General features: G+C 44.5%; 1 long non-coding RNA gene and 2 gene segments (V, D, J or C); 2 read left to right on the top strand and 1 right to left on the bottom strand.

The window, feature by feature from the left end:
* The window catches only part of LOC113899945, a 1,425,504-nt gene that overhangs the window by 1,162,453 nt on the left and 237,551 nt on the right, over positions 1-25,500 (top strand).
* LOC113899948 lies at positions 19,748-24,106 on the top strand. The segment is given in 2 exon segments: positions 19,897-20,085; positions 20,243-21,906. Coding segments are annotated over 2 exon segments (489 nt in total).
* Positions 22,008-25,500, bottom strand: part of LOC113899959 — a 36,349-nt gene continuing 32,856 nt past the window's right edge. The window contains exon 2 of the long non-coding RNA XR_003513037.1: positions 22,008-22,224. This is a non-coding gene — a long non-coding RNA (uncharacterized LOC113899959). The remainder of the gene's footprint in view (positions 22,225-25,500) is intronic.

Genomic DNA, 25,500 nt, shown 5'->3' with positions numbered 1-25,500 from the left:
TTATTAGTGCTAAAGATTTGAGAAAGTTATTTAACCTCTGAGGGCCTGCTCACTCACAAAAGACTATGATGCATGCCTCAGCGAACTGTGAAATCCAAGTGAGTGGGCTTTCAAGTAGACGCTCAGTGACCACGAAGTTCCCTTCCCTTTGGCTGATTGGCGAGACTGGGGTTCAACTCACTGAATCCCAGAGAAGGTGTGATGGGGACGAAGGGAGGAGGGTGTTGTGGTTCCCACAGCTCCGCATCAGGCTTCAGAGGACGTGACACCTCACAACCGCATAAAACTCAGCCAAACTTTCTCGTCTGTGACATTTTCAGAGATGAAAAGAGGCTCCACTGTAGTTCCAAGACCAGGAGCTGATGGAATTAGGAGGGCTGTTTTTGCAGACAGTGTGGATAACACCAAGGTGGCCTGGCCAAGCGGAGAAGGCAATGGCACCCCACTCCAGTACTCTGGCCTGGAAAATCCCATGGATGGAGAAGTCTGGTGGGCTGTAGTCCATGGGGTCGCTAAGAGTTGGACACGACTCAGCGACTTCCCTTTCACTTTTCACTTTCATGCATTGGAGAAGGAAATGGCAACCCACTCCTGTGTTCTTGCCTGGAGAATCCCAGGGACGGCAGAGCCTGGTGGGCTGCTGTCTCTGGGGTCGCACAGAGTCGGACACGACTGAAGCGACTTAACAGCAGCAGCAGCCTGGCCAAGAGCAGCTGGGTCTGGGTCTCAATACCTATGGAAATACATACATTACCTGGCACCTAGGTTTCCTAGAAACCTCTGTCTCCAGAATATAAAACCCCAACCCATAGACCTGGCGAAGAAATGAGGCCCAGAAGGCATCTCCTGCAACGCTTTATTTCATGTGGTTTATTGAAAGAAAAGCAGAGACAACACCAAAAGAAATAAAGAGAAGGTGATGAGTTAAAGTAATCAAAGCGTTGTGCGTTTACTTACAACTCAACTAAACAAATTCTAGTTCTTACACAAATATTCTGAGGATTAAATGAGCAATACAATACTTTTTTGAGCTCTTTGTGATCAAATGCTTTGCTGTTAGAAGTTATATTCCTGGGGAGTCAATATCAGAGATGCTTGTTCCTTGTCAGTAAACTTAAGAAGACGCCAAAGCTGTGTACGTTCAAATCACACAAAACCTTCCCCTGAGCTGTCTAGTCTCTTGACAGCCCCCTTTCACTGAGCTCCATGGTCATGGAATATAAATATCTTTATCTTATCAGCACAGGCTTTTGAAAATTTGACATAATAGGATTTCTTCCTCACAGGACATATCAAACATCATTGCAAACTAAGTCTATTTTACTTTTAATCAAGACTGAATCAAAGGGTCTTTTCTTCAGTCTTTTAGACTTTCTATTTCCACTTGATCTCTCTGACCATCCTGCCAACCGGAAGCCCTGAGAACTGGTCCAGTTACTCCAAAACGCAGCATCTCTCTCTGAAGTGTTCTTGGAGGAAAGGTGAGAGGACCATGTGGACAGATAAAGCAATTAAAAATTAACAGATACTTAACAAGTGAAGGGACTGAAATGGAGACAAAAGTGACAGTAATGCTATTAGTAGTTTGTTCTATGAAGCTCTAGTTCAATGTCAAGCTAGCGTGAAAGCTTCTCCATTTTTGTGGTTTTCTCTCTCGATCCCCAGTGCTAGAACAGTATGCTTCTTGAATGAGTAAATGAATGACACATTAATTCATGAATGAACAGTAATATTGAGAAGGGGAAGAAATCTATTATAGTCAATAAATGGGCCCTGGAAGACACCCCTTTGCCTCCTGACCCAGGGAGTGTAGCCCACAGTTGAAGCAGAGTCCTTAGGCCATGGGTACCTGGGGTGGCCACACATCTTAGAAGGCATTTCAGCATCAACAGCAATTCCTTCGGCAGCTTGAATCATTTGCTTCCATAATATGCTACTCAGCTGTTGTGATCTCTGGGGATGCTCTCTTCTTAGAATCTCTGCTTCCTACGTCCTCTGTTCTTCTCGTTTGGAGAATTAACCCACATTGTCTTGACCGTCGGGTTCATCCTTACTTCCTTCTCTAGATAACAAGATCCTCAAAGGTTGAGACTGTGTTGTATGCTGATTTTTGTGTCTAGTTCACTGTATATTCTACAGCTGAGTACATAAGAGAACAACGACTCAATTAATGAAATTGATGAACATGTACCAAGGCTTGAAGAGAAGGACATGAGCTGGTGGGTTGGATGACAAAAGCCACATCACTCTGTTTTTCAAGCCCTAGCCCAGAGGTGCAGAGGCCCGCCTCCCTCCAGTGTCGGGGCCCACAGCAGTACGCAGGCACCTGCAGCCCCATCCTAAACCCTGCAGTCGCTGTGCTCTGTCTGCTCTGCTTTCACTGCTCTCGTTAGCTCTAAGGACAAGCTGGCTTGTGTTGCATTAGGTCTTCCATCCTGGGAAGTGTTTCACAGCTTTGCACACATCCCCAGGCCCCAGGCTAATGAGTAAGGGTTGAAAATACATTCAGGTGTCATCATGGGCAATGGAGCAGGTGTCAAACACGGTCTGCAGGTCAGGCTGGAGCAAGCTTCCACTTGCTTGCTCTGTACGGAAATAGGTGGGCGGTTGGCTGAAGACACCAACGAATTTCCCTTTGGCTCTGTGCTTTCTCCATCTCTGCCTCTGGGGATTCTTGAAGATACAGTGGGAAATGTCAGCATGAGATGCAGGACTCTATCTCTCTCCAGGATTCACCTGGGATTTTGGCAAGACATGCCAGGTCTTCACGGTTTACTTTTAGAGTCTGAAAGGTGGATAGATTTGTAAGAAAGTGGACAGACAATCTCTCTCCAGAAGAGAAAGGGCCCTCTCGGGCTCCAAGATGCAGTCCCAGCGTTGCTCAGGCAGATGTCAGGAGATGGGTCCTGACCCTCCGTTGCGACAAGGACTCTGAGGAAAGCCATGACTGTGTGTTTCTGTACCCGTCTTCCTCCTGCTTCACGGGTGCTGAGACTTCAGCCCTGTTTAGGAAAAGGACAACGCAGAGGAGGAAAGTGGCCACTAGATGGCAGCAGAGGGTAAGAAAAGGGGGTTGAAGGCAGCACAGGGAGAGGCTTGCCGCCCCTCCATTTTGCTTTACATCTTTAATGAGATATGTGAAGAAAATGAGTCCCTTACATGCCACACACAGATGCTACAACATATGGAGAGATGCCGCACAGCAATATTTCTCTGGTTATTAAACAGGAGGCACCTAACCAGTCATTCACGGCATCATCATGCCGAGCTGTCCTTTGTGCCCTGGATACTGCTGTTGACAAGGTAATAACAGGAGAAAGCAGTTGAGAAGACTGATGTGCAGACCCGGGCCTCTGGGCTTGCAGCTTCGCCAAGCCAGACTGCTGGCTGGATTGCCAGGAAGCAGGAGCTGCCCAGCCCAGTGGGGGCCACCTTGCCAAGGGGCACAAGCCATATGGCTTCTGCTGCGACTCAGCCCAGGCAGGGCACAGACTGCTCTCTGGTCTCCCTGGCAGTCCCTGAGGGCTCGTTTATTAAGAACCTGATTACCACGAGACAGCTCTTGAGGCTGACCTTCCAACCACAAACCCCAAGAGGGAACGGGTGCTCTAGACATTTTAAAGAGCAAGACATGCTTGCTTTTCTGGCAGCTCTGAAGGCATACAGGGTAATGAAAATGCATTCAGGGGCTTCCATGGTGGCACAGACGCTAAGACGCCACACTCCCAACGCAAGGGGCCCAGGTTCAATCCCTGGCCAGGGAACTAGATCCCACATGCCACAACTAAGACTCGGAGCAGCCAAACAGATTTTAAAAAAGAAAAATGCATTCAACTGCACACAGATGGGGAGTCCATTTCCCATGCCTCCCCAAGCAAAGGTCAGGAATCTGGTCCTAGTAACCAGGAATGTTTTCCCTTGGCAGGCACATCTCACATATTCTCCTGGGAGACTGCTACACAGGGCTGGGGGCAGGCAGGTATTGCTGTATTTTTTTTTTTACTATATCCCACCCCCATACCAACTCCCATGTCCTATGTCCAACCACCCGGGCTGGTCATTTCACACTAATTTCCCCACTCTCCCAAACCCAGGGGCTCCTTGAAGCCTCAGTGGTGACTGAGGAACTGAGAACAGGTGAGTCAGACCAGGCAAGCAGAACTCCACTCCAGAGCCCAAAAAGAGACTTGTCATCCACCCCAAAGTCCAAGCTCCCAGGACTTCTCAGAGTCACTCATCAAGCCCTCAACAGTCCTGAAATGAAGGTAAATAATACATTCATTTTTCATACAGAGAAACTGAGATGCAGAGCTGAGGCATGGCTTTGGCTCTTCTAGTTCCCATCCCTTTCCTATAGGTCTGAGCCTCTGAAGCTGACCTCCAATGGGAATGTAATAGCAAGGCTCACACTGCCACGATTCTCCTCCATCTTTCAGAAAAAGATTCTATGTGCTAGAAATCCTCACAGGTCTGTGTGACCTTACACAAGTCACTTAACCTCTCTGTGCCTCAATTTGCTCATCTGTAATTTGAAGGGCTAGCACTGGATGGGGACTAGGGCCTCTTCCGGCTCTGCGATCCTGGGGCTTCAATTTCTCCAGTCTCAGCCAGCCCTTTCCAACAATAGCCAGACTCCACAGGAGGGAGCAGAATTCCTCCTCCAGCTGACAAGAAATGTGGTCATGGTTGGAGTCTTGTCGACCTCCTTTGTCCTCAGCACGAAGGAGACAGGGAGGTTTCAGATGTTATTGACACTAACAGCGGGGCCTGGAGGCGACCACACTCTTAGGGAAGGACCACACAGAGTTGTCCCCGTGGGTGGTGCAGATCCAGAGTCAAGACCCCAGGATGTTTTAATAACTATTTCTCAGTGGAAAAAAAAAAAAGACTCATTTTATTCTGCACAAGGGTCTAGGGACAAGTCCAAGTCTCCCAGGAGGCAACTCCTCTCGCCTATAATGGGGGGATTGGCTTCGGCTCAGCTGCACTGACAAAGGCTGAATACAGCATGCAGCAGTGCGGGCGGCTCCCTGTAGTTCCATGTGAACATGACTCACAGCGGTTATGAATATCAAACCTCCTTTGATGTGTTCCCGGACACGAGGAGCAGCCACAGCGGGGAGGAGGTGGACCCTGGATGCCGGCTCTGCGGGGCGGTGTGCGGAGGGCCTGGACACATCTGGCAGCATCCTGAAGCTCCAGGAGACCTTGGAGCGGGTAATTACCCTAGGACTCCCTGGGACAGCAGCACTGCCTTCCATCCGTCTCTCTCCCTCTCTCTCCCGCTCTTCTTCTTCCTGTCTCCAGCTACAGAAGAATGAGATCCTCCAAGAATTATGACCTGTTTTTATACCTTCACCCTTCCCAGGGGGGATAACAATTCACTTCCCTGAATAAAACTGGTTTTATTGAGCACAAAATGAAAGCACCCCCTCACTCAACATCTGCGCCAATTGCTTTAAAGCCACAGTCCTGGCCCCAGTCAGCCAAGCAGGATTTTCCTCTGTTATGGCCCTTTCTAGACACTCAGCCTTTCCAGTGGCTGCATGGTACCTTGTTCTCCTAGTAGGCTCCCAGTGATGACTGAACACCAAGCTTCCCAGTCTCTCTCGTTTTGGTAGCTCCCGAGACTGGGTCAGTTACGACCATCCAGAGCAAGAGACTGAGCCCAGCCAACTACAAGGTGAATGCCCAGACTGGATCAAGAAGAAAGGATCAACCACCTCGTGTCTGTTTCCGCTGAAAGCTTTTCCACGTGTGGACAATGCTCCCATTTCTAGACAGGGTTCAAGAACAGGTTTGGTCCCTGGAAATTTGGACAAAGACCTTACAGTTATAGAAGGAGGTGGCAAAGGGTAAACAGGAAAGGAATCTGTTCATCTCCATGCCTGCATGCTTTTGGTTTTCTGAAATGGGGCTGATTTATTTTGCAGCTAAGTTGGACTTTGAAAAATTCTCATGTGCCCAGAGATCTCATGCATATATACACATGGAAATAATAAAATAACTACTCTTTACTGAACACTGACCTCGTGCCATCCACAATGCCCAGGGCTGCACAGGCACCAGCTCTCCAAATCTTCACAGATGCTCTGCCTGGGAGCAGAGAGTGGGGAGCAGGTATTACTATCCCTGTTTTACAGCACCAAGCCTCCGAGAGGCTAGGAATTTTTCCCAAGATTGAAAAATTAAAGTAAAAGGGCTTGGAATCCAAAGCATCATCTCTTAACCACTGTGCTATGGCGCGATATGCTTATCACCAAGTGCCCTGCATTATGAAGGAGGGCAGGGAAGGCACAGTTCTTGACTTTAGAAAGCTTCCGTTTAACTACATGGCAGTGCACACAGAGCTACACACATGCACAGAGTTACTACGACTCATCTTGTCTTCTAAGAGCCCTGTAACTAAAATATTCATGTTCCATCTTCATTATCTTGCTCTCAGACTCCTGCCCTGGATTCACAGATTGAACCTTGTTCTTATAGTAAAGACCGGAGTCTTCTACAGTAGGGCTGTGGATACTCGGGTTCTAGAGGCAACAGTGTGAGCAATCCGACCACCAAGATGCATTATGCTACAGTTACTCAGCTCCTGAGCTGTAACTGTTTGTCTGGTATTGCCTTTTCCATTTGATCAGGAAGTTTCTCTAACCCGTTTCTCTCTTCAGGGGAGCAGGGGAATCCACCAACACCGGCAGGGGCAGGGAAGATTTCAGGCTTGAAGATTCAGGAAGCCAAGTCATAGATCAACTAGAAGAAATAAAGCAGGGGGAGATTCAGGGCACAATGAAATTCCATTGCTTCCATGACCTTGAAAGGTAAGTGATGATATCTCTAGAGGACACCATGTGCTAAGATGTGCGAACATAAAAGGAAGGAAACCGTGCACCAGTTGCAGACTTTGCCAAGCACACACTGGCTGCCAAGACTACTTCAGCCTTGACTCTTAGATCCGTGATCTGGGACACAGGACAGTGTTCTACTGTGCTGGACATCTTCCAGTGACATTGACCCAACTGAGGGCTGGGAGGAAGACTTCTGGCTTCTAAGAGACAGAAATTCCCCTCCAAAGTAGAGTTATTGAACTGCCCATATGTAGGATGTGGGGAGACTGAGAATGCTTGAGTCCCAGGAGAAATGCTGAGAACAGATTTGTCTCCCTATGGGCTAGATCCCTTTGTAAATCTAATGTTTGGAGAATTTGCCTCTGATTTCATTTCAGGAGATTTGTGCTTGTTCCCTGACTGCCCATCAACCTGAAAAATAACAATTCTTGATCAAAGCCTTCTGAGAACCTACACCAGGGAAGATTGAGAGGACTGGGGTTGCGTCTCTGGGTGATCACTGCCCCTCCAGTATCACAGCACTTTCTACACCCCAAGGCAGCCTGGTCATCTTGTCAGCCAAAATTCAAATTGGGAGACTGACATAGTTTTGTTTCTAGTTCTCTCTACATATACATCTCCAGGTGCCTGCTTATTAATCAGTCTTAATTCTCGCTTTAATTTCTCAACTGTGGCTTCCAATTCCTGCTTTCCCAACCTCCTCCAAAGGAGTCATTCCTCGTCCCCTGATGAATGGGCAGGAACCTCAGAACCTCGCTCTAGGAATCCGTGGTTCCCGCACTCCTCCATTTGACCACTGGAGGGCAGTGCTGGACCGCCCAAATCTCTAGGTGCTCTGCTCCGTCTTCGGCCCCACCTGGGCCGTCATTGTAGGCTATAGCCTCTGGTTGGAAGCCAAAACCAAGGACCACTTGGAGCACCCTGAGAGCACAGCACGGTCAAGCCTATTACAGCAGCTCCTCCAAACCTGGGTCATAGAAATAAAAGGCAGTTCACCAGAAAGCAGATTTGGCTCCAATCCCCAGGGAAAGATTGAGACGACAATCTGCCTCATGGTGTCATTAATCAGGAACCATCTGTCTCTCTGAATGGGGATGCAGAGTGCTACCTATCTCTACCCACTCAGGTGTAAGCTCCTTGAGGGTAATGTCTTAATAAGCTCTATATTCCTGGCAGTAAACACAGTGTTTGACAATAAATGTTTGTTCAATGAATGGGTAGATGAAGCACACATACATATATATGCATAAATTGGAATTGGCCGTTTTCAGATTTGTTGCTATTTTCCAGCTCTTATAACACCTAAACTTTAAGCCATCAATTAGTTGCTGCGCATTTTTAGTCCTGAAGACAGCCAAGGATAATTAGGTTATTAATTAAAGCAGTGGTTGTCATTGTACAAACGTTATTTCAAACACCACTTCAAGAGTTTCAGATCTCTTACTTTCAGAAGTCCTTCGTTATATCACCCATGTGTCCTCAGATCTCATCAGCCTGTGGATTACAAAATACTGACATCGTTTCATGAATATTCAGTTTATAACTAGCAGGCTCTATCATGGTAATGTGGAGCATCCATTCTGTCCCCAGGGGACTTAGGGTCATTTCATCCCACCATGGGTCCCCATGGGGCTCCGCAACTTCACTGAACCAGAGCTTTCCTTCAGGCCCCCTTCTGTCATCCCACAAGACCCTTCTCCAGGCTGCTGTCCCCTCTGCCTACTGCCAATGGATTCCACCTGGCGATGGACACAGCCTGCTCTCTTCATCATTCAAAGCACAGCTTACTGCTAGAGGAGAGAAGCAAATGCACGTTTTAAGATCCCAAACCCAACCTCTTCCTGTCTCCCTGCAGACTTCCACATAGCAGGGACCAGTCAGTGCCCCCAGTAAAAATCTGCAGACCTCCTACATATCCATGTGCAGAGTCCAAAACCAGCTCTTTTGCTGTCCTGGGATGACTGACAGTGAGACAAACTACTCCTTCCAGGGAAGCTCTTCACCAACCCTCCACCATCTCAGGTAGAGGCTGTTCTTCATGGCCCAAGAAGGCAAAAACTGTGTTACTAGGTCTTAAAATATGATGTATGAGACACCAAGAGCTTCGACTATATTCATATTTAGGGGGATATGCCCTCCACTTCTAACTTGAAAGATACAAATTAATTTTTCTTAACAGAATACTTTCTTTTTTTAAATTGATTTATTTTTAATTGAAGGATAATTGCCTTAGGGAATTTTGTTGGTTTCTGCCAAAGAACAGAATATTTTCTATCTTAGTGTACATCTGAATTCAGTTGCATGAGGACTTCATAATTTTCCCCAACGAGTAGATATTTGTTTTAGATGTGAATAAGCTCATTCTCAGCCTTACTCTAGTTCTCTCAACAACAGTGCTGTAAGTTCATCTAGCTTCTCTAGTCTACCAACAAAACCCTCTCAGCCTCAACAATCTTCAAGGATCAGTTCTATTGAAAGAAAAGAAAACATAGAAAGGAAGGAAGGAAGAAGGAACACATCACTATAAAGCAGTTATCCTCTGGTTTTAAAAAAAAATGCAAAATGAAAGAAAGAAGAGAAAAAAGGAATGAAGGAGTAAAGAAAAGAAATACCCCTTTATAAAAACACCTAACTTAAATTTCTCCCTACGGTTCAAATTTAGGTCTTCAGGGTCTTCATTCTTCTCACAAAAATGTTGTAAATCAAAGCAAACTTTCCTTAGAGCAATTGGGGGGGAAAAATTCTTTCTAAAATAACATTTTCCTGTAACTGTTCATGGGAGTTGAGTTCATCATATGTTAAGCATGTCCCATGCTATGTTATTTTTCAAGATGTCTTCAATAGGATCAAGGGACAGGCCTCTAGGGCATCATCTCTGTTCTATACCTGGAAAAAACAATGTACAGAAATTTCCATAAGAGAGATTGACAGTCAATACATAAGACTCAAGAGGCAAGGAAAGCCCGTAGGGTTAATGCACTGCATTCAAATACAGACCTGCCTCGGGGCTCTGAATATCCAGGTCCAGATCTTCGAAGGGTGGATAATGCCTGAGGCTTGATACCAGGTCTGATGTCCAGGTTTGACATCTATGGCAGAACTTACACCCTCCTGCCTTGTGATTTTGAAAAACTCGAAATCTCTCCTGAGTCCTCACCTACTAACACTGTGACCCACATGAGAAGTGTCTGAGATTATTTTCCTTGAAACTATAATTCCTTCTGACAACTCCAACACCAGGCAACCCTGGTTACTAACTGGTGGATTTAATTTTTCACACTGTGGCAGCAGTGTAGGAAATCTTAATCAGTCCCTCCAAACCACACACACTGGCTTACTCCCTGAAAAAGACAGTGACACTACAGGAACTTGTTGAACACAGAGGACCTCAAAAAGGACCATGGACCCCAAATGTTGCCAGTGTCAGAGCCAATCCTTCAGTACATTCACCAAAAGTGATCCAGCTGGAAGTGTTCTTTCAAGTTCCCATTAGAAACTAGCAGATTGCCTTCCTGGCAGACATTGTTGCATAACAGCTGTACTTCGGACAGAGCACACTGGTGGCCCTGGGAAAACCCATTGGAAATCTACCTTTTTCCTCAAGCATATGGACCTTCCTGAAACCTGTAAGAGAATGGGGTAGGGTAGGGTGTGTTTTCCATAGGAGACACAGACCCTCCTAGCACTCATTTCTAACATCAGAACATGATAAACGTTGGCCAGAGTACAATGCACCGTTGTCCAGAGGAGGGAGAGATTAGTTTGGTTAAGGAGGATGGGGAAAGTCTCCCCGGTGGAAGTTATAGTTGAACTGACTTAAAGGATGAAGGATCTTGACCAATGGAGGGATTGGAGAAAGACATGACAAGAAGAGGGTCAGCAGCTTAGGCAATTCAGGAAGGTGGATGGGACTGTGTTTGGAGAAGAGCATCCACTCTGCGGGAATGAGTCAGCACTGGTGGCCAGGTCAGAGCAGTGGCTGCCATGGTGTGGTGTGGCCTGATGGGGTAAGGTCTTGCAAACCAGGAAAAAGGATTTGGATTTTTGTCTTGTGAGAAGTCATAAGAAATCAGAGATACATAAGAGGCAGTGTGCTTGAAAAGTGTTTTGGAAAGATCACTGTGGATGAGAGGATTGGTTTGGAGACCCAAAGCAGTGAGCTCAGATATAGTTTGTGTGAAAGCTGAGATGGACAATGCAAAGGTCAGGAATAAGCACCTGGAAAGAGAAAACAGATTCAAGAGACGTCAAAAGCAGATGAATGATAAGTGGGAGTGAAGGGGGAGAGAGATGGCCTCTTAATGGCATCCCGCTTGTATGCTGAAAGACTCTCAAGTTTGTATGTTTCAAGACTTTGTCGTCAGAAATTAATTCTTTCTATTTTTACTGTATTAAGACTTAAAGTGTTGATCTTCCTAAGAATACTTTTATTATGTTTCTATGGTCCAAACGACTAATCTCCAATGACAGAATTTCAGAATTTGAGGGTAGGGAGTTTCTGGGCCCTCAAAACTCATTCTACAATTGGCTGCCCACCCTTCTTATTTATGAATTCAGCATGTGAAGGAGCACCCAGCTACTGGACTGAAATCACTTGATTACTGTTACCTTTTCTTCTCTCTATTCAGTTTGGTGTAAGGAGAGCTAGATCCAGAGAAAGTCTGTCATAAGTTCTTGGCCTCCCCGGCCAGTCAATCAAAGCCCTCTTCCTAATAAAATGGTTTGGCTATTACATACCTCCCAGCACCAGGGGCAATCTTCCCCAGGAGTCTTTGATGAGTCAGTCTAGGGCCATCATACTACTCACATGCATCTTCTCAACGAGCTTCACTGTCCCAAATATCATCAGCACCGCTGTGGTCAGGCCTCTGGAGGATGCCTGGCCACCCTGTCACACCGCCTGTTTTGCTGCAGGCACAGGCACAGCCACACCACCAGCCTTCCACCTCTGCGTGTCTGTGGCATGGCACTTCTGTGTAACCTTAAGACCAGGCAGCCTGGGATGACTCTCCCCTTATTTCGTTGTGCATTCTCCTATAATCCCTTTAAAATTCTTCAAAAGAGTATCTTGCAGAAAGAGGACTAGTCTTAGGAAAGAGAGAGGGAAAGAGATGAGGGAAGACAGAAGCAAAGATATGAGTCAAGGCTTTGAGGAAAGCAATAAAAGAGAAAGAATCCATGACCTCCCTTAGCCCTGGCTCTCAAATAAAGATTGGCCCCAAATTAAAATTTCCTAGCTCTGCAGTCACTGTATACACAGTGAAAAGAAAACCATCACACAAAAGATGCCGTTATCCTCACAGCAGGAACAATTGCAACCAAGATGATTCTACTCCAAGAATAGAAAGATAACAGTGCAAAGACAGAAACTTCAAAACTGTGAATTGTCAACAAACAGAACTGTTTCTTGAAGGAAGAATGGTTATAAAGGAAGGTAGACAGAAAAGGAACCCTCCAGCTCTAAGATGGGGCATGAATTGCCAGGGAAATTTCTAGTTTATGTTCCTCCAGGGTGAACCTACAAGCAGCTGTATTGACTGGGAACAAACCCTGCCTGGATCTGTGCAGACCCCAGAAGCCCCTCACCCACCCCTGCCTAGCTTCGTGTATATTTCTGAAGTTAAACATCACCACCAGACTTTAAACTCGATGGTGGCAGAAATTTCAACTGGTTTTCATTTCCACCGCATCCTCAGCACTCAGCAGAAAGCTTGTATACAGCTGGCATTCAATATATATTTATTGAATAGATGGTTACCTGATGAATGGATTCCTTTAAAATGAACAAATTACTTCTTCCCTATCTGGCTTCTAAAAAGCAAGTCCCAGAACCAGAACCAGTCAGGTGGGCAGTGCTGCCATCCTTGCTTCAGGAAAAGGACTGTTCCTACCTTTCCTCCTCCTCAGGTTCCTGAAGCTCAGAAACAAGGACCCCAGGGATCACGACCCACTGAATGTCTTTCAACAAAAGATTCTCTCCCGGGTTGTTTCCTTTCAGAGAATGAGCCCCCTGGGGGCTGATAAGGAAATGGCCCCATATGCGAAAACACAGGCCCCTAGTGGCAGAGGGGCACCGAGCCTCCTCCAAAGGGGCCCATTGGATGGTTGCCTTTGAACAAATCTGAGTGTGTCTTTCAGATAGCACACGCACCAACCACCCCTGAGGACCTCTTTCCTTTATGGCTGCAGCAACGAAGCAGCCACATGGTTGTTACAGATAAGGTGGCCTGAGTGCCTGGTGCATGCAAAGTAGGCTTCATGGCAAACAGCACTGGGAGGAACTGCAGCCCTGCCACGTACCGGCTGCTCTGCGTTGTGCCGCCCTTCCTCTGTAACTGGCTCCCAGCTCAACGGCTGCAATCTCCCACCACTTCTCAATTCTCATTTGCTATCCTTTTTCTCTTTGCCAGCTGGTTCCTATGGGACCTGAAATTACACAACTTCCAACAGAGCTGCCGTGATTGGGAGGCACGTGACGCGCCAATGCCTATATAATGTTCCTGGTGGGAAATACAACTCTGACATCTGCTGAGACTAACAAAGGCTCACTCACACCTACCATGCCTTTCAAGGCACCCTGGAATTGGAGCCTTACCAGCTGTTTGTGGACAGAGAGCTATCCTCCAGGACCTTAACCGTTAGGCACGAGGAGCCAAGAGACAAAGCCATTTACTGCCCGCACTACAGGCACCATGAGACATGCTTAACATCACACAGGACAAGGCTGTATGCCTCAAGCAAGCTCAACACAGAAAATTCAGAGGGCATCCACCAAGACAGAGGGTGTTCAGTGTCATCTTAAACTCCCTCCACTCGTTCATCGGTTCATTCATTCAAAACCAAAGGACCCTCATGGTTTAGAAATCAATATCCTAAGTGCTATGGGAATACTAAGATACAAAACAAGCACTTCTCAAATAATAAAATGTATTCAGCAGTTAACACTTCCTCACGTTTATCTTGCTACACCAGCAGTGAAAATTAAATCCTGTTGAATTACTTGCATCTTTGACCTGACCCATAAAAGTACAGTCCCTGATACCCAGAGCGACAAACGAATTGGACGCACTGAAAAAAATCAAACCCAAGAATTAACATCTTCATCACAGACCCGTGCAAACCTAACATTTCTAACAGCCTGAAAGATTTTAAGCACCTACATATACATATGTAAAATACTAGTAAATTAAATAAATAATCAATAGATAATAGATAGATAGATACATGTGAAAAGTAGGTAGCACAGTAGCAATGATTGAGCTCCCCTTCAGACTTGGAAGCCAGACTTGTTGAATTTTGGATCCCAATCTTCCACTTAGTGAGTCACTAGCTATATGACCTTGGGCAAGTTACTTTATGCCTTGCTTCTCTCAGTTATAAAACAATTATAATAATAATACTTACCTTAGAGGACTGTTGCAAGAGTTAAGTGAATTATTACATGTAATGCACTTACAGTGTCACTTGGCACAGAGGAAACACAGGAAGTTTTAGCTGCTGTTGCTGTGGATGGTGATGAGATCATGAAGGGTGATTATCACTACATATCTGCATCCCTGTATTGGGCTGGCCTAGGCCCTTAGCAACTTGATAAAGAATAAGTCAATCTCTTGGACAATTAAGCATTTTTTTAAATATTAGTGTCCCATCTAGTAAGAGCTAAATATCAATGGGAATTCACAGAAATACAATTCAAAAGACTTTCAGGACCTTTGTTGCTGGATGCTGGTAAATTATTACAGGCTTCCTACAAAGAAAAAAGTAAAATCAGTGGAAAATAAGACATTATGAGATATTCAAATAAAACAGTAGCCTGACCCATTAAATGGATAGTGGAATAATTTATACATGTAGAGCCAGAAAAAAAGTTAAAGTTGTTTATGAACATAATCATAAATAAGGAATTAGTTCTTTCAACATCGTAAGGCACACTACATTACCTGAAAATTTTCCTGTGTCCAAAGAAATTATAAATTAAGTCAAAGTACACCTGACTTTATGGCATCCTAAAAAAACTGTCAAGTGAAGATCATACCATGATTCCAGAAGTGCATAATCTCTACAAAGACACTCGCACATTGGCCTCTGTTTATTCATGGAACCACCCATGAAAACTCCTGGGTGTGAACTGCTGAGCTGAGAACTAGAAATAAGCAGGCCTGTCTTCTCTATTTTCTTTTCTGAAGATGCAGGATCTCCTGCGGCTTCAGATCTTGCTTTTATTCATCAGTGGAAACACTAATCCCCTGCTGTTTTGCTGGCTTTCTCATTTGCAGCCAGCATATGGGCTCATCAGCACTAGTGCCCCCAAGAGCAGTCCTTCAAGTGCACAGAATCGCACAAAACAAGAGGCTTTTCTTGGGATAAAAGAACTAGAGAAGGACCCTTTGCAAAGTTTGACTTTGGAAATCTGATTTCAAATCTTAACCCTGATGGGACAGGCCCAGACTGACACAGTGGTGAGCGAGTGAGTCACTTTCTTTCCAGGTTTTCTCTTCCCCAGGGATACCTTGGGGTTATTTTTAACACAGCCCCCAAATTGCTGAATGCTTACTCAGAAAACTCTGGTTTCCTAAAGGACACTGACAACTCTAGGAAACCTCCTGTATTTTCAAACAGTAAAAATCAGTTCAGTCAACCCTCCCTAGAGCAACCAAAATGCAAAGGCCAATGCCACATCACATGCAATGATGAAACAGATTCTTTGTGACTCTGTCACCCAGATCTCTGATTCTACCACGCTAACAGTCTCAGTAAGAGAAATAATCGTTCCTTTTCCACTACCATCAGAGGGAGAGGAAGTTTGGATAAAGTAGAAGAAAGTTATTAGAGAACAAGGCATTGACTGGAGAACACTGCCCAAGACTGGGTTTCCTGGTCACTTCCTGTAGGGACCAAATGAAGATTGTGATGGAGATGATGATATACTTGGGAGCATCTGTCCCAACCAGCTCATCATCTCACTGGAAGCCCTCTAATCTCCCTATTTGATCCTGGAAGAAAAGGTGAACAAGAAGATTAAAGCCATTTAATAAATGCTCATCAAGTATCCATAAGTCTCAGACTATAGAATTGGAAAGGTTCATTTTTTTTTTATTCAACAATATATATCGAGAGTCTACTCAATATGCCAGACACCATCTCAAGAGCTGAGGATACCAAGGCAGGTAACATAAGCTTTCTACCATTCTGGAGTTCACGCTGCAGTGGGGCTTGTAACCTAACAGAGGAACGGAGTCAGACGCATGTGAAAACAAGACAAGTACCTGGTTGTGATGATTATGGGAGGGTTCCAGAAGGAAGGCACAGACTGGAATTAAGACCTCTAGATTTCAGGATGAGCTGGGTGATGGGAGCCTGGAAAACATCTTAAAGGAGCTGAGCTGAGACTAAATACGGAAAAGTTTATTTATTTACATCACAAGGTCCCAAGTCAGCGACAGAAGCAGAATTACAACTCTAAAACGTCCCCACTTGCCTCCATGCTGTTTTGCTTCACAGCTGCTTCATTCAGTGCCATGCAGCTGGGTAACTGAGTCGCAGATGGAATACTGGCAGCCAAAATTTTTTTAGAGACAAATGACACTGTGATTTTCCTTGACACCCATTGAAATTCCTCACTAATTTCCAAAAATATCTTATGTTTGCTTTAAAACAACTAGTGGGGCCCAGACATTTCAGGAAAAACAAATCCGAGAAACAGAGTAATTCCAGCCATCTGAGCATTCTGAGCCCAGATCAGTCAGACGGGCGAAAGCCACTTACTTACTGAAGGCTGTCCTGAGATACCAGGCAGCTGAGATCCAAACTGAGAGAGAGAAATGCAGCTTCCACTCCCTTCATTCACCTCCATTTCTGTTCTTCGGTTGCTTGTCCAACCACCCTAAGCCAGAGCAGAGAAACAGCAGCCAGAAACTGGGCAAACAGCAGTTAATTGCCATACCTAGATGAAGACAAATCGTGGGCAAACATCAGAGTCTGACTTCACTGTTAAAAATGCTTAACATGAGATGTCTGAGACTAATGAGAAAGAGGAAGAAAAGGGATTTCCTTCACTAAACTTATTTCCTTTTTAACCCAAAGAACTCAAAGCGGGTGAGAGTAGATGAGTTCTCAAATCAAAGGTAAAGTAGGTCTTAAAACTTCCAATTATAGAGAAAATCAGAAGTTCTGGCACTCTCCCACTGATATTCAAGTGACCCAGTGGATATTTGATACTGAAGACTCAGAGGGGCAGATACCATCAGAGAGAATGGTGCTAGTAGCCAGTACGGGTAGATTTGATCTGACCCTGGGGTCTTTTTGCTTCTTCAGTCCACCTATTGTTTCTTCATCCCAACTGGACAAAGAAAAATGGGACTCTAGCTCATATGTGGCTTCCATCCTTAGCTGCAAGAGATGATCCTTTGCCTACGGACACAGAAGTTATTGATTGTGCTCCTTCAATTCTGTGTGTGTTAGTTGCTCAGTCGTGTCTAATTCTTTGCGATTTCATGGACTGAAGTTCACCAGGCTCCTCTGTCCATGGCATTTTCCAGGCAAGAATACTGGAGTGGGCTGCCATTCCTTTCTCCAGGGGATCTTCCCAAGCCAGGGATTGAACCTGGGTCTCCTGCATTGCAGACAGATTCTTTACCATCTGAGCCACCTGAGAAACCTTCAACTCTGATGTGGCTCTATTCATTTCATCCATTTAACCTGCTCAACTTACCTGATCACAGACCTAAGGGCATAGCTCAGCTTCCCTCCTTCTCCCACAGGACTATTCTGTCAGGCTTGGAATGAGAGGCTCTGTATCTCTCCTGGTGACTGGGACTCAGTGACTACGTCACTAACCCAACCATGACAAAGCAGAAGAGATGAGGCAAAGAAACCAACATCTGTGGTGGCCTACCAATGTGTGCCGGGCATGGGAATGAGTGTCACGTGTGTGTTCTCTCATTCCAACCTACAACATCCCTACAAGCTAGTTACTCTACTTGCAGATGATGAAATCAAGATTTAGAGAGGTAGCTTGGCCAGCTACTGGCAAGTTGCAAAGCAAGACTCAAAACTCAGAGCTCTAAGACCTGCCAAACTAGTGCTCTTTTTATGGGTAATGATATCACCTAAGCACCAATGGTGATGTCAGAATGTTCAGTTCAATTCAGTTCAGTCGCTCAGTCGTGTCTGACTCTTTGCAACCTCATGAATTTCAGCACGCTAGGCCTCCCTGTCCATCACCAACTCCTGGAGTTCACTCAAACTCATGTCTATCGAGTCGGTGATGCCATCCAGCCATCTCATCCTCTGTCGTCCCCTTCTCCTCCTGCCCCCAATCCCTCCTAGCATCAGAGTCTTTTCCAATGAGTCAACTCTTCGCATGAGGTGGCCAAAGTATTAGAGTTTCAGCTTTAGCATCAGTCCTTCCAATGAACACCCAGGACTGATCTCCTTTAGGGTGGACTGGTTGGATCTCCTTGCAGTCCAAGGGACTCTCAAGAGTCTTCTCCAACACCACAGTTCAAAAGCATCAATTCTTCAGCACCCAGCTTTCTTCACAGTCCAACTCTCACATCCATACATGACCACTGGAAAAACCATATCCTTGACTAGATGAACCTTTGTTGGCAAAGTAATGTCTCTGCTTTTGAATATGCTATCTAGATTGGTCATAACTTTCCTTCCAAGGAGAAAGCATCTTTTAATTTCATGGCTGCAATCACCATCTGCAGTGATTTTAGAGCCCAAAAAATAAATCCGACACTTTTTCCACTGTTTCCCCATCTATTTCCCATGAAGTGATGGGACCAGATGCCATGATGTTAGCCACAAGCAATTCCAAGGAGACTCTAGTTGATAGGAGCTATCCTGCTGCTGCAGAGTACCCTGCTACTCCCCTCACCTACAACATGGGCAGAAGACATAGCTTCCCCAGCTTTGGGCTTGGGTTGTTGGCAAATCCTTTCCTGATCTCAGACATCACTAGATGAGCAACCCACCAGTCTCCTTGAGAGTCAGGAGGACCCACAGAGAACCTCTGATTGGATCAGCAGGTATGTTAAGTTTCTCATATTGATAAGCTCTCTGCTGGACACTGAGAATGCAAATACAAAGATGCTATCTTTGTCCAAAAGAATCTTAAAGTCCAATGCAAAAAACAAATTATCAGATAGTTATAATAAAGGTAATAAGTGCCATGACCCAACAAGTTCAAGGAGCCCTGGGGAACACCTACCCTGGGTGAAATGGGAGTGGACAAGAAGGAAGGTACAGTTTTTTCAGGAAGAAAGAGCAGCCACTGCAAAAACTGGGCATATGAGGACTATAATACATTTTCAAACCTGCAAGTCCTTTTTGTCAGCAGAAGTACAGAGTTCAAGTGGACGAGTGGTCAAAAGTGAGACTGGAGAGAGATTAGGAGATCATGTGGCGATGACATAGGATCTTCACATTCCCCTAAAAGCCAAGGGCAGTGAATAGGAGTTTCAGCAGAGGTGTGACCTGGTCCCCTTTGGTCTGAACAAAAAATGAGTGTGAAGCCTGCATGGAGAATGGATGAAACAGGAAGCAGGAAGGCCTTTTGGATAGTAGAGTAATTGCTGGCAACCAGGGAAGAAAGCTCCGCCTGAGGCAGGGGTGGCTGTGAGCAGAGGGGAAATTGGGAGCTGCACAGATTCTGAGTGCAGGCAGAAGGACAACTGGCTGGCCGGCTAGCTCCTGCCTGCCCCACCCTTTCCCCCTACAGCTCCTGGAAATGCTCTCCTGACAGAGCCTCCTCCCAACTCTCCAGGCTCAGTTCACAGTTACCCCTTCTGAGTATCCCAAGCAGAAGCAGCTCTTTTTCTGTGCTCCTGGAGTGCTTTGGATCTACCTTTAAAAAAAAAAAAAAAAAAGCATTTCACACTCTTTTGCAATTGCTCTGTGTCTGTCTCCCCAAAAAGCTGAGCGCTCTCAAGGCAGAACTTTACATCCTATGTCAGAAGTTTCCTCTTACGTCTCCCAAATAGCACCTGACCTGTGATGTCATTAGCTCATGTTTGTTGAATAAACAGCCTAATCTGTGGCCTTGCAAGCCTGTCGCTCTCTCTCTGAGGAAGTGGCTAACCCCCAGCCACCCTTACAACGGACAAAACGTCCCATGGCTAGACAGCAGCTAATCTGGGCAGGGACAGGCAGGAGACCAGCACACCGCAGAGTCATCCCCATAAAGCCATGCTGTGGACCTGTGCCCTCTTCCACCTGGCCATCTGCTGGGCAGGTAAGGACAAGCTGATGGGCCTTTTACTCTTCAGGAAAATCAGGAACAGTTTGCTGGGGTCAAAGGGAGCGCATTGCTGAGTATGGCTCTGACACTCCTCCCCGTGTGACGGAGGAACTTCTCTGAGGCCTCTCTAACTTGGGGCTTTCCCTTTCAGGGGTCTCTTTGGATGTAATTTTGGAATCAGAGACCAAAACTCTGACTGTCCTCCTTGGGGAGCCTGCCACCTTCCGTTGCAACGTAACTGGAGGGAACTGGAAGAACTATCAGATGAGTTGGTATAAGAGGAATGAGAATAATGTCTTAACTTTGGTATACAGACTAAGCAATAATTCTAATGAAAATGTAAGGGGTGGTTTCAAAGGGAAAATTGATACTTCAAAAAATCAATACGTACTCAACATTCAAAAAACAACAATAAAAGATGTTGGAACTTACTACTGTGGATCCGACACCCACAGTGCTACAGTCCTGATTCTGATCGCCTCAAATCTCCCTGAGTCAAACCAAGGCAGCAGATCCAACAAGAGACCATCTTTGGCTAAAATAAGTACCACCCCTGAGGTGAGACCACTTTTTAACCTCAACAGGAACATCTGATAAGAGAGTCAGGAGTTGAGTTGGGGCCTTATCTTTGTAGTTGGTGAAGAGGGACTTTCTTTATCAGCCAAAGTGGTCAGAAAGGTCTGTTAGGGTTTGTACAGGGAGACCAAGGGGACCCTGCTTCTCTCTCACAGATTCCTGAGAAAAGACTAGGGGGAAAAAAACAGCTTTCAATACTGAGAAGTTCCTCTCATTGTGGAGAGGCTGAGATGAACATATTTCTACTCTAGGGAGTGCTTGCTGTAGCTCATCCCAGAGTCTTTATCATGAAAGCCTTTGTGTGCATAAACCAGATAAAGCAGTGATGGTTTTCCATTACCATCCTAATCAAAATTTCCAAAGCTATTAGAGATAGCTTTAACTCCTAGTCTGTGATGAAGGATGACTACAGTCATTTTCTGAGATGCTCCCTAACTATTTCAGGTATTGAATGTTTTATATCTTCCCTTAGCAACAGAGGAGCCCAGGGGACTCACGGGGAATTCAGGGAGGGATAACACATGGCCTTCTGTTATGTGGGTTGCCAAGAGAGATTTTGGAGACAAATATTTGTGGCAATGTGGGATTTCTGAGGTGGTCATAAATCAACTGAATTAAAAAAAAAAAAATAGACCCCTGAGTCACAAGTTGAAATGGAGGAGACTGAAGTATCTGGAACTAGAGGAAGTCAAGGCCTGGAGGCACCACTGAGCAAACTGAACGGCAGGAGGGATTAAAGACACAAACATTTCATAATCATCAAGGGAGTGCTTTCATCCTATTGGCCTTAATAGCCATCTCTTTGTTTTTCTGCTCAAGTATCTATCTGTCTGGAATCCTCTGTATACATAAGGTTAAAAGTTAGGCATTAGGATACAGAGTAGATGTGAATGTGAAAACTACAGCTTTCCTCATGCCTTCTTCCCAATATTCTTTCCAATGTTATCTTCATCGCACATTTAGTTACAGGGCACTTACTGTGTTTATAATATTGGTATAGGTCATGGGAATAGAAAGAGTTCTGTGTTATCTTCTATTTTAAATTGTATTCTCATCAATGGATTTATAATTTATGTTAGAAGACAGAGCATTAGAAATTACAACTAGAGATATGAATAAATGATTAAAAAATACTAGCAAGTACAATCTAACAGTGAGTGCTGTGACTTCACATGCAGTGTTCCAGGAGTTCATGAAAGGACAATCAGTATGAGGAAAGTTTCCTAGGATAGCTAAGGTTTGCAAAAGTTGGGACTTGGATAAGTGGGAAGGAAGAAGAAGGATATTTCAAGGTGAGTGTACTAGGTATCTATCTTTATATAATGAATTACCACAACACGGAAAGGTTCAAAGTATTTATTATCTCACAGATTCTATGGGTCCAGAATCCAGGTGTGTCTTAGCTGGGTCCTCCAGGGTCTCCCACCAGGCTGCAGTCATCTCAAGCATCTGCTGGAAGAGAATCGACTTTCAAGTTCACTCATGTGGATGTTGGCAGAATTTGAGTCCTCACGTAGACTTCTCCACAGGTTCCATCATAGCATGGTACTTACTTCCCTACAGCAAAGGAGAGAGAGCATCCAAGATGGAAGGCACAGCCTTTTGGAAACAATCTTAGCAGCGACATTCCATCGCATCTGCCACATACCACTTCGTAGAAATGAGTCAGTAAGTGCAGCCCATACTCGAAGGAAGGAGATTATATGAGAGCATGAATGAATACCAGGAGGTAGGGCTCATTGAGGGCCGCATCAGAGGCTTCCTACCACCAGGGATTAATGCAGCAGAGCAGGGAAAGAGAGAGCAAAAGCTCTGCTTGAGACCAAATTGTTTAAACCCTCCTGGCTACACGACCAATACTAAGAGAGATTGTTTCCAATCCAATTATGAACCCAGTCTACAAAGATTCTAATTCGGCATATCTGGGGGCAGGCCTAGGTACATGTATTTATAACAAGGACCCTGGGTGATTATGATGCAGGTAGTCCAAGGACATGTCTGAGAAATTCTGCTATAAGCAGAAAAAGAACTGTTGGATATATCCAAGTTCTTCTGCCCTGATGACAGAGAAATGGGCATTAGATATGATCAAAGAATCTCTTGAACAATGGTTTTTAATTCCAACTGCATATTTGACTTACTTGGGAAACTCTTTGAATATACCAATGTCTGGAATGTATCTGGAGATTTTGATTGCACTGGTGTGGGCATAGAGCTCTAGCTTCCAGGTACTTCGGCCTCCCCTCCCTGTCCCCTTCTCTTCCCCTTTCTGGTCTAAGACCTCCTGTTCCAAATGTGGTCTCTGGACCAACATCATCACATCACCTAGAGGTGTCAGAATGTAGAATCTCAGGTCCATCCTAGGTCTACTGAATCAGAATCTGCATTTTCTCAAGATTCCCTAGATGAATTATATGCATATTAAGGTTTGAGAACCACTGGTCTAAGGACCCCCTCTTTATTGAAAAATTTCATGGAGACATGTAAATCAATTTTTCACAAATGTCACCCAAGAATCTATTTTTGTAAAAAGTTCCTGAAGGGACTCTGATGTGCAGCCAGGTGTGAGACTCACAATAAGCAATCAGTCATCCTCAAATCAGTTTACAGATTATATGTGTTACTAATATAATAAATGGTCTCATTGAGGTGCTATTGTGTCCTTGTATGCTCCTTGGAAGAAGGCATTACATAAATTCTATGTATGACCATTTCTCATTTATCCACAAGCAGATTAGGAAATGAATTAATATTTATTGAGTCAGTGTACTCTTTAACACACCATGTGACCTTCCTGGATTATCTATTGCAACCCGGGACCTTGTGTTACGCACCTTCACCTCAAAATCTAATCAGAAAAATAAATAAATTTTTTAAAAAAACGTGAATCATTAGTGTCTGATTAAGTCTGATGGGGAAGAAAAGGTATGGAAGATAAGACCATGTGTCTCTAGTTGTCCGTTCCTCTTGCAGGATGGATGAAAACATGAAGTTCTGGCCCATATTGGGCTGAGACAACTCAGAACCTGAGACGGGAATGGAGTGAGCATGAAAAACAGAGCCTGGAGCCAAGGAAAAGGGACATTTGAGAGGAAAGCAAGCAGACTGCCCAGTAATAATCTGAGAGAGTCTGGGCACAAAACAATGAAAAAAGAAACCAGACAAGAATTGAAAGTAAAGACCTAGAGAAATCCCTGAACTTACCAGGAGGCAGATAAGAAAGGCTTTTACATAATACTTTAAGCCTCGGACGTGGTGGAGATCGGGCCACCAAAAGCTCTAGTATAGTATGAGCATGACCAAGTGTTTCTGCAGAAATCCAAGAGCCAAATGAGTGATATGAATGTCAGCAAATATTTTTGTATTGTCCTAGTTCTTCCCTACTGCACTGGTAGAGGTGATTGAGGGTTGAATAAATTTATTTTATTGTTATCCCTATTATCCTGCTTTCTGTGATTTTTATCTAGCATGAAAATGGATCACTTGAAAGAGTTCAGAACAGTAAAGAGAAATCCCAGAGTGTCTGAAAAAGTCTCTGAAGTCAACTGTCAGGGAATGACAATAAGCATGCCACTTCCACCAGGCTCCCAAGCAAAAGAGTCCCTGGGTATCCATCCTGTGTGGCTAGAAATGAAGGATATGATGGTTTAAAAGGTGCAAGAAGTTACCATGTAAAAAAGAGAAAAAATAAAAAAATTAAAAAAAGAAGGTACCTTATGTCCAAGAACAGTGGCATCCATTGGCTGCACTTACAAAAACAAGTCATTCAATATCCGGAAACCACAGTGTGGAGTAAGAGGCAAAAGGGAAAAAAAGAGAGAAATCAGAGTACACTTCTTCCTCTGCATCAAACCAAGGAAGAAAATGTCATTTCAATCATGAGGTGTCACAACCTTAAAGAAATGACTCATTACAGAATCCTGAAAGTGCCCAGGGAAGATACAGAAAGGGGCTGAGTGAGGAAATGGACTCATGGAAATCCAAGCTGTGACCTTCAGCCTAAACAATTAAGAGTTTAAACAGAAAATTAGAATCGTTGAATTTGAAAGCCGGAAGGGATCTTAAAGGTCAAGTAGGAATCTCTCCATTCAATTTACATGTTCATTAAATATTGATTGAGTAAATGATCATTCAGTCTCAAGTATTTTCGATGATAGTCCTTACATTAAAAAATCCCTTCTTATTGCAGATCAAAGTCTGCCTCCCTGTAACTTTATTATGTTGGTCTTTGTTACACATTGTGAACCATAACACACTAAGTTCAACCCTCATATTTTCAATTATTTGAAGACAGCTATCATATCCAACCTCCAAGTCCTCATTTCTTGATACCAAATTCTCAATCATTCCTCCTTACTCTCTCATACATTTTGAACTCTTTCAAGGAAAGAATACAAGTTCAATATATTTTTCTTTTCCATACAATTCTCAATACAATGACTACCATATAGTGGGTAGTTAATAAATATGACTTGACTATGAATAGATGAAGTATGTATTCACCTGGTATGTATTCATTCGATGTATCCTGGTTGTTTAGCATATCCATGTAGATGCTTCAAAATTCCCTCAGCAGAACTCCAAGGCTTAAGTCAAGAACTTTGCTTTAAACATGATCCTTTCCCAAGGTTTCCTACCTTACATCTCATCTCAAATCCATGCACTTCTCTTCATCCTCCACCACTAACACCTGGATCCAAACTACCATTTTCTCATGAAATGTTTCATCAGCCTTTTGAACAAGCTACCTGGTCTCTGGGACCTTTCCATATATCCTCCCTACAGTAGCCAATGTGATCCATTCAAAATACAATCACAGTCATGTCAGATCCC

This window comes from Bos indicus x Bos taurus, chromosome 10 (assembly GCF_003369695.1).
Source record: "Bos indicus x Bos taurus breed Angus x Brahman F1 hybrid chromosome 10, Bos_hybrid_MaternalHap_v2.0, whole genome shotgun sequence".
In the NCBI taxonomy this organism is placed as follows: Eukaryota; Metazoa; Chordata; class Mammalia; order Artiodactyla; family Bovidae; genus Bos; species Bos indicus x Bos taurus.
This window is presented reverse-complemented; position numbering and strand designations above follow the sequence as displayed.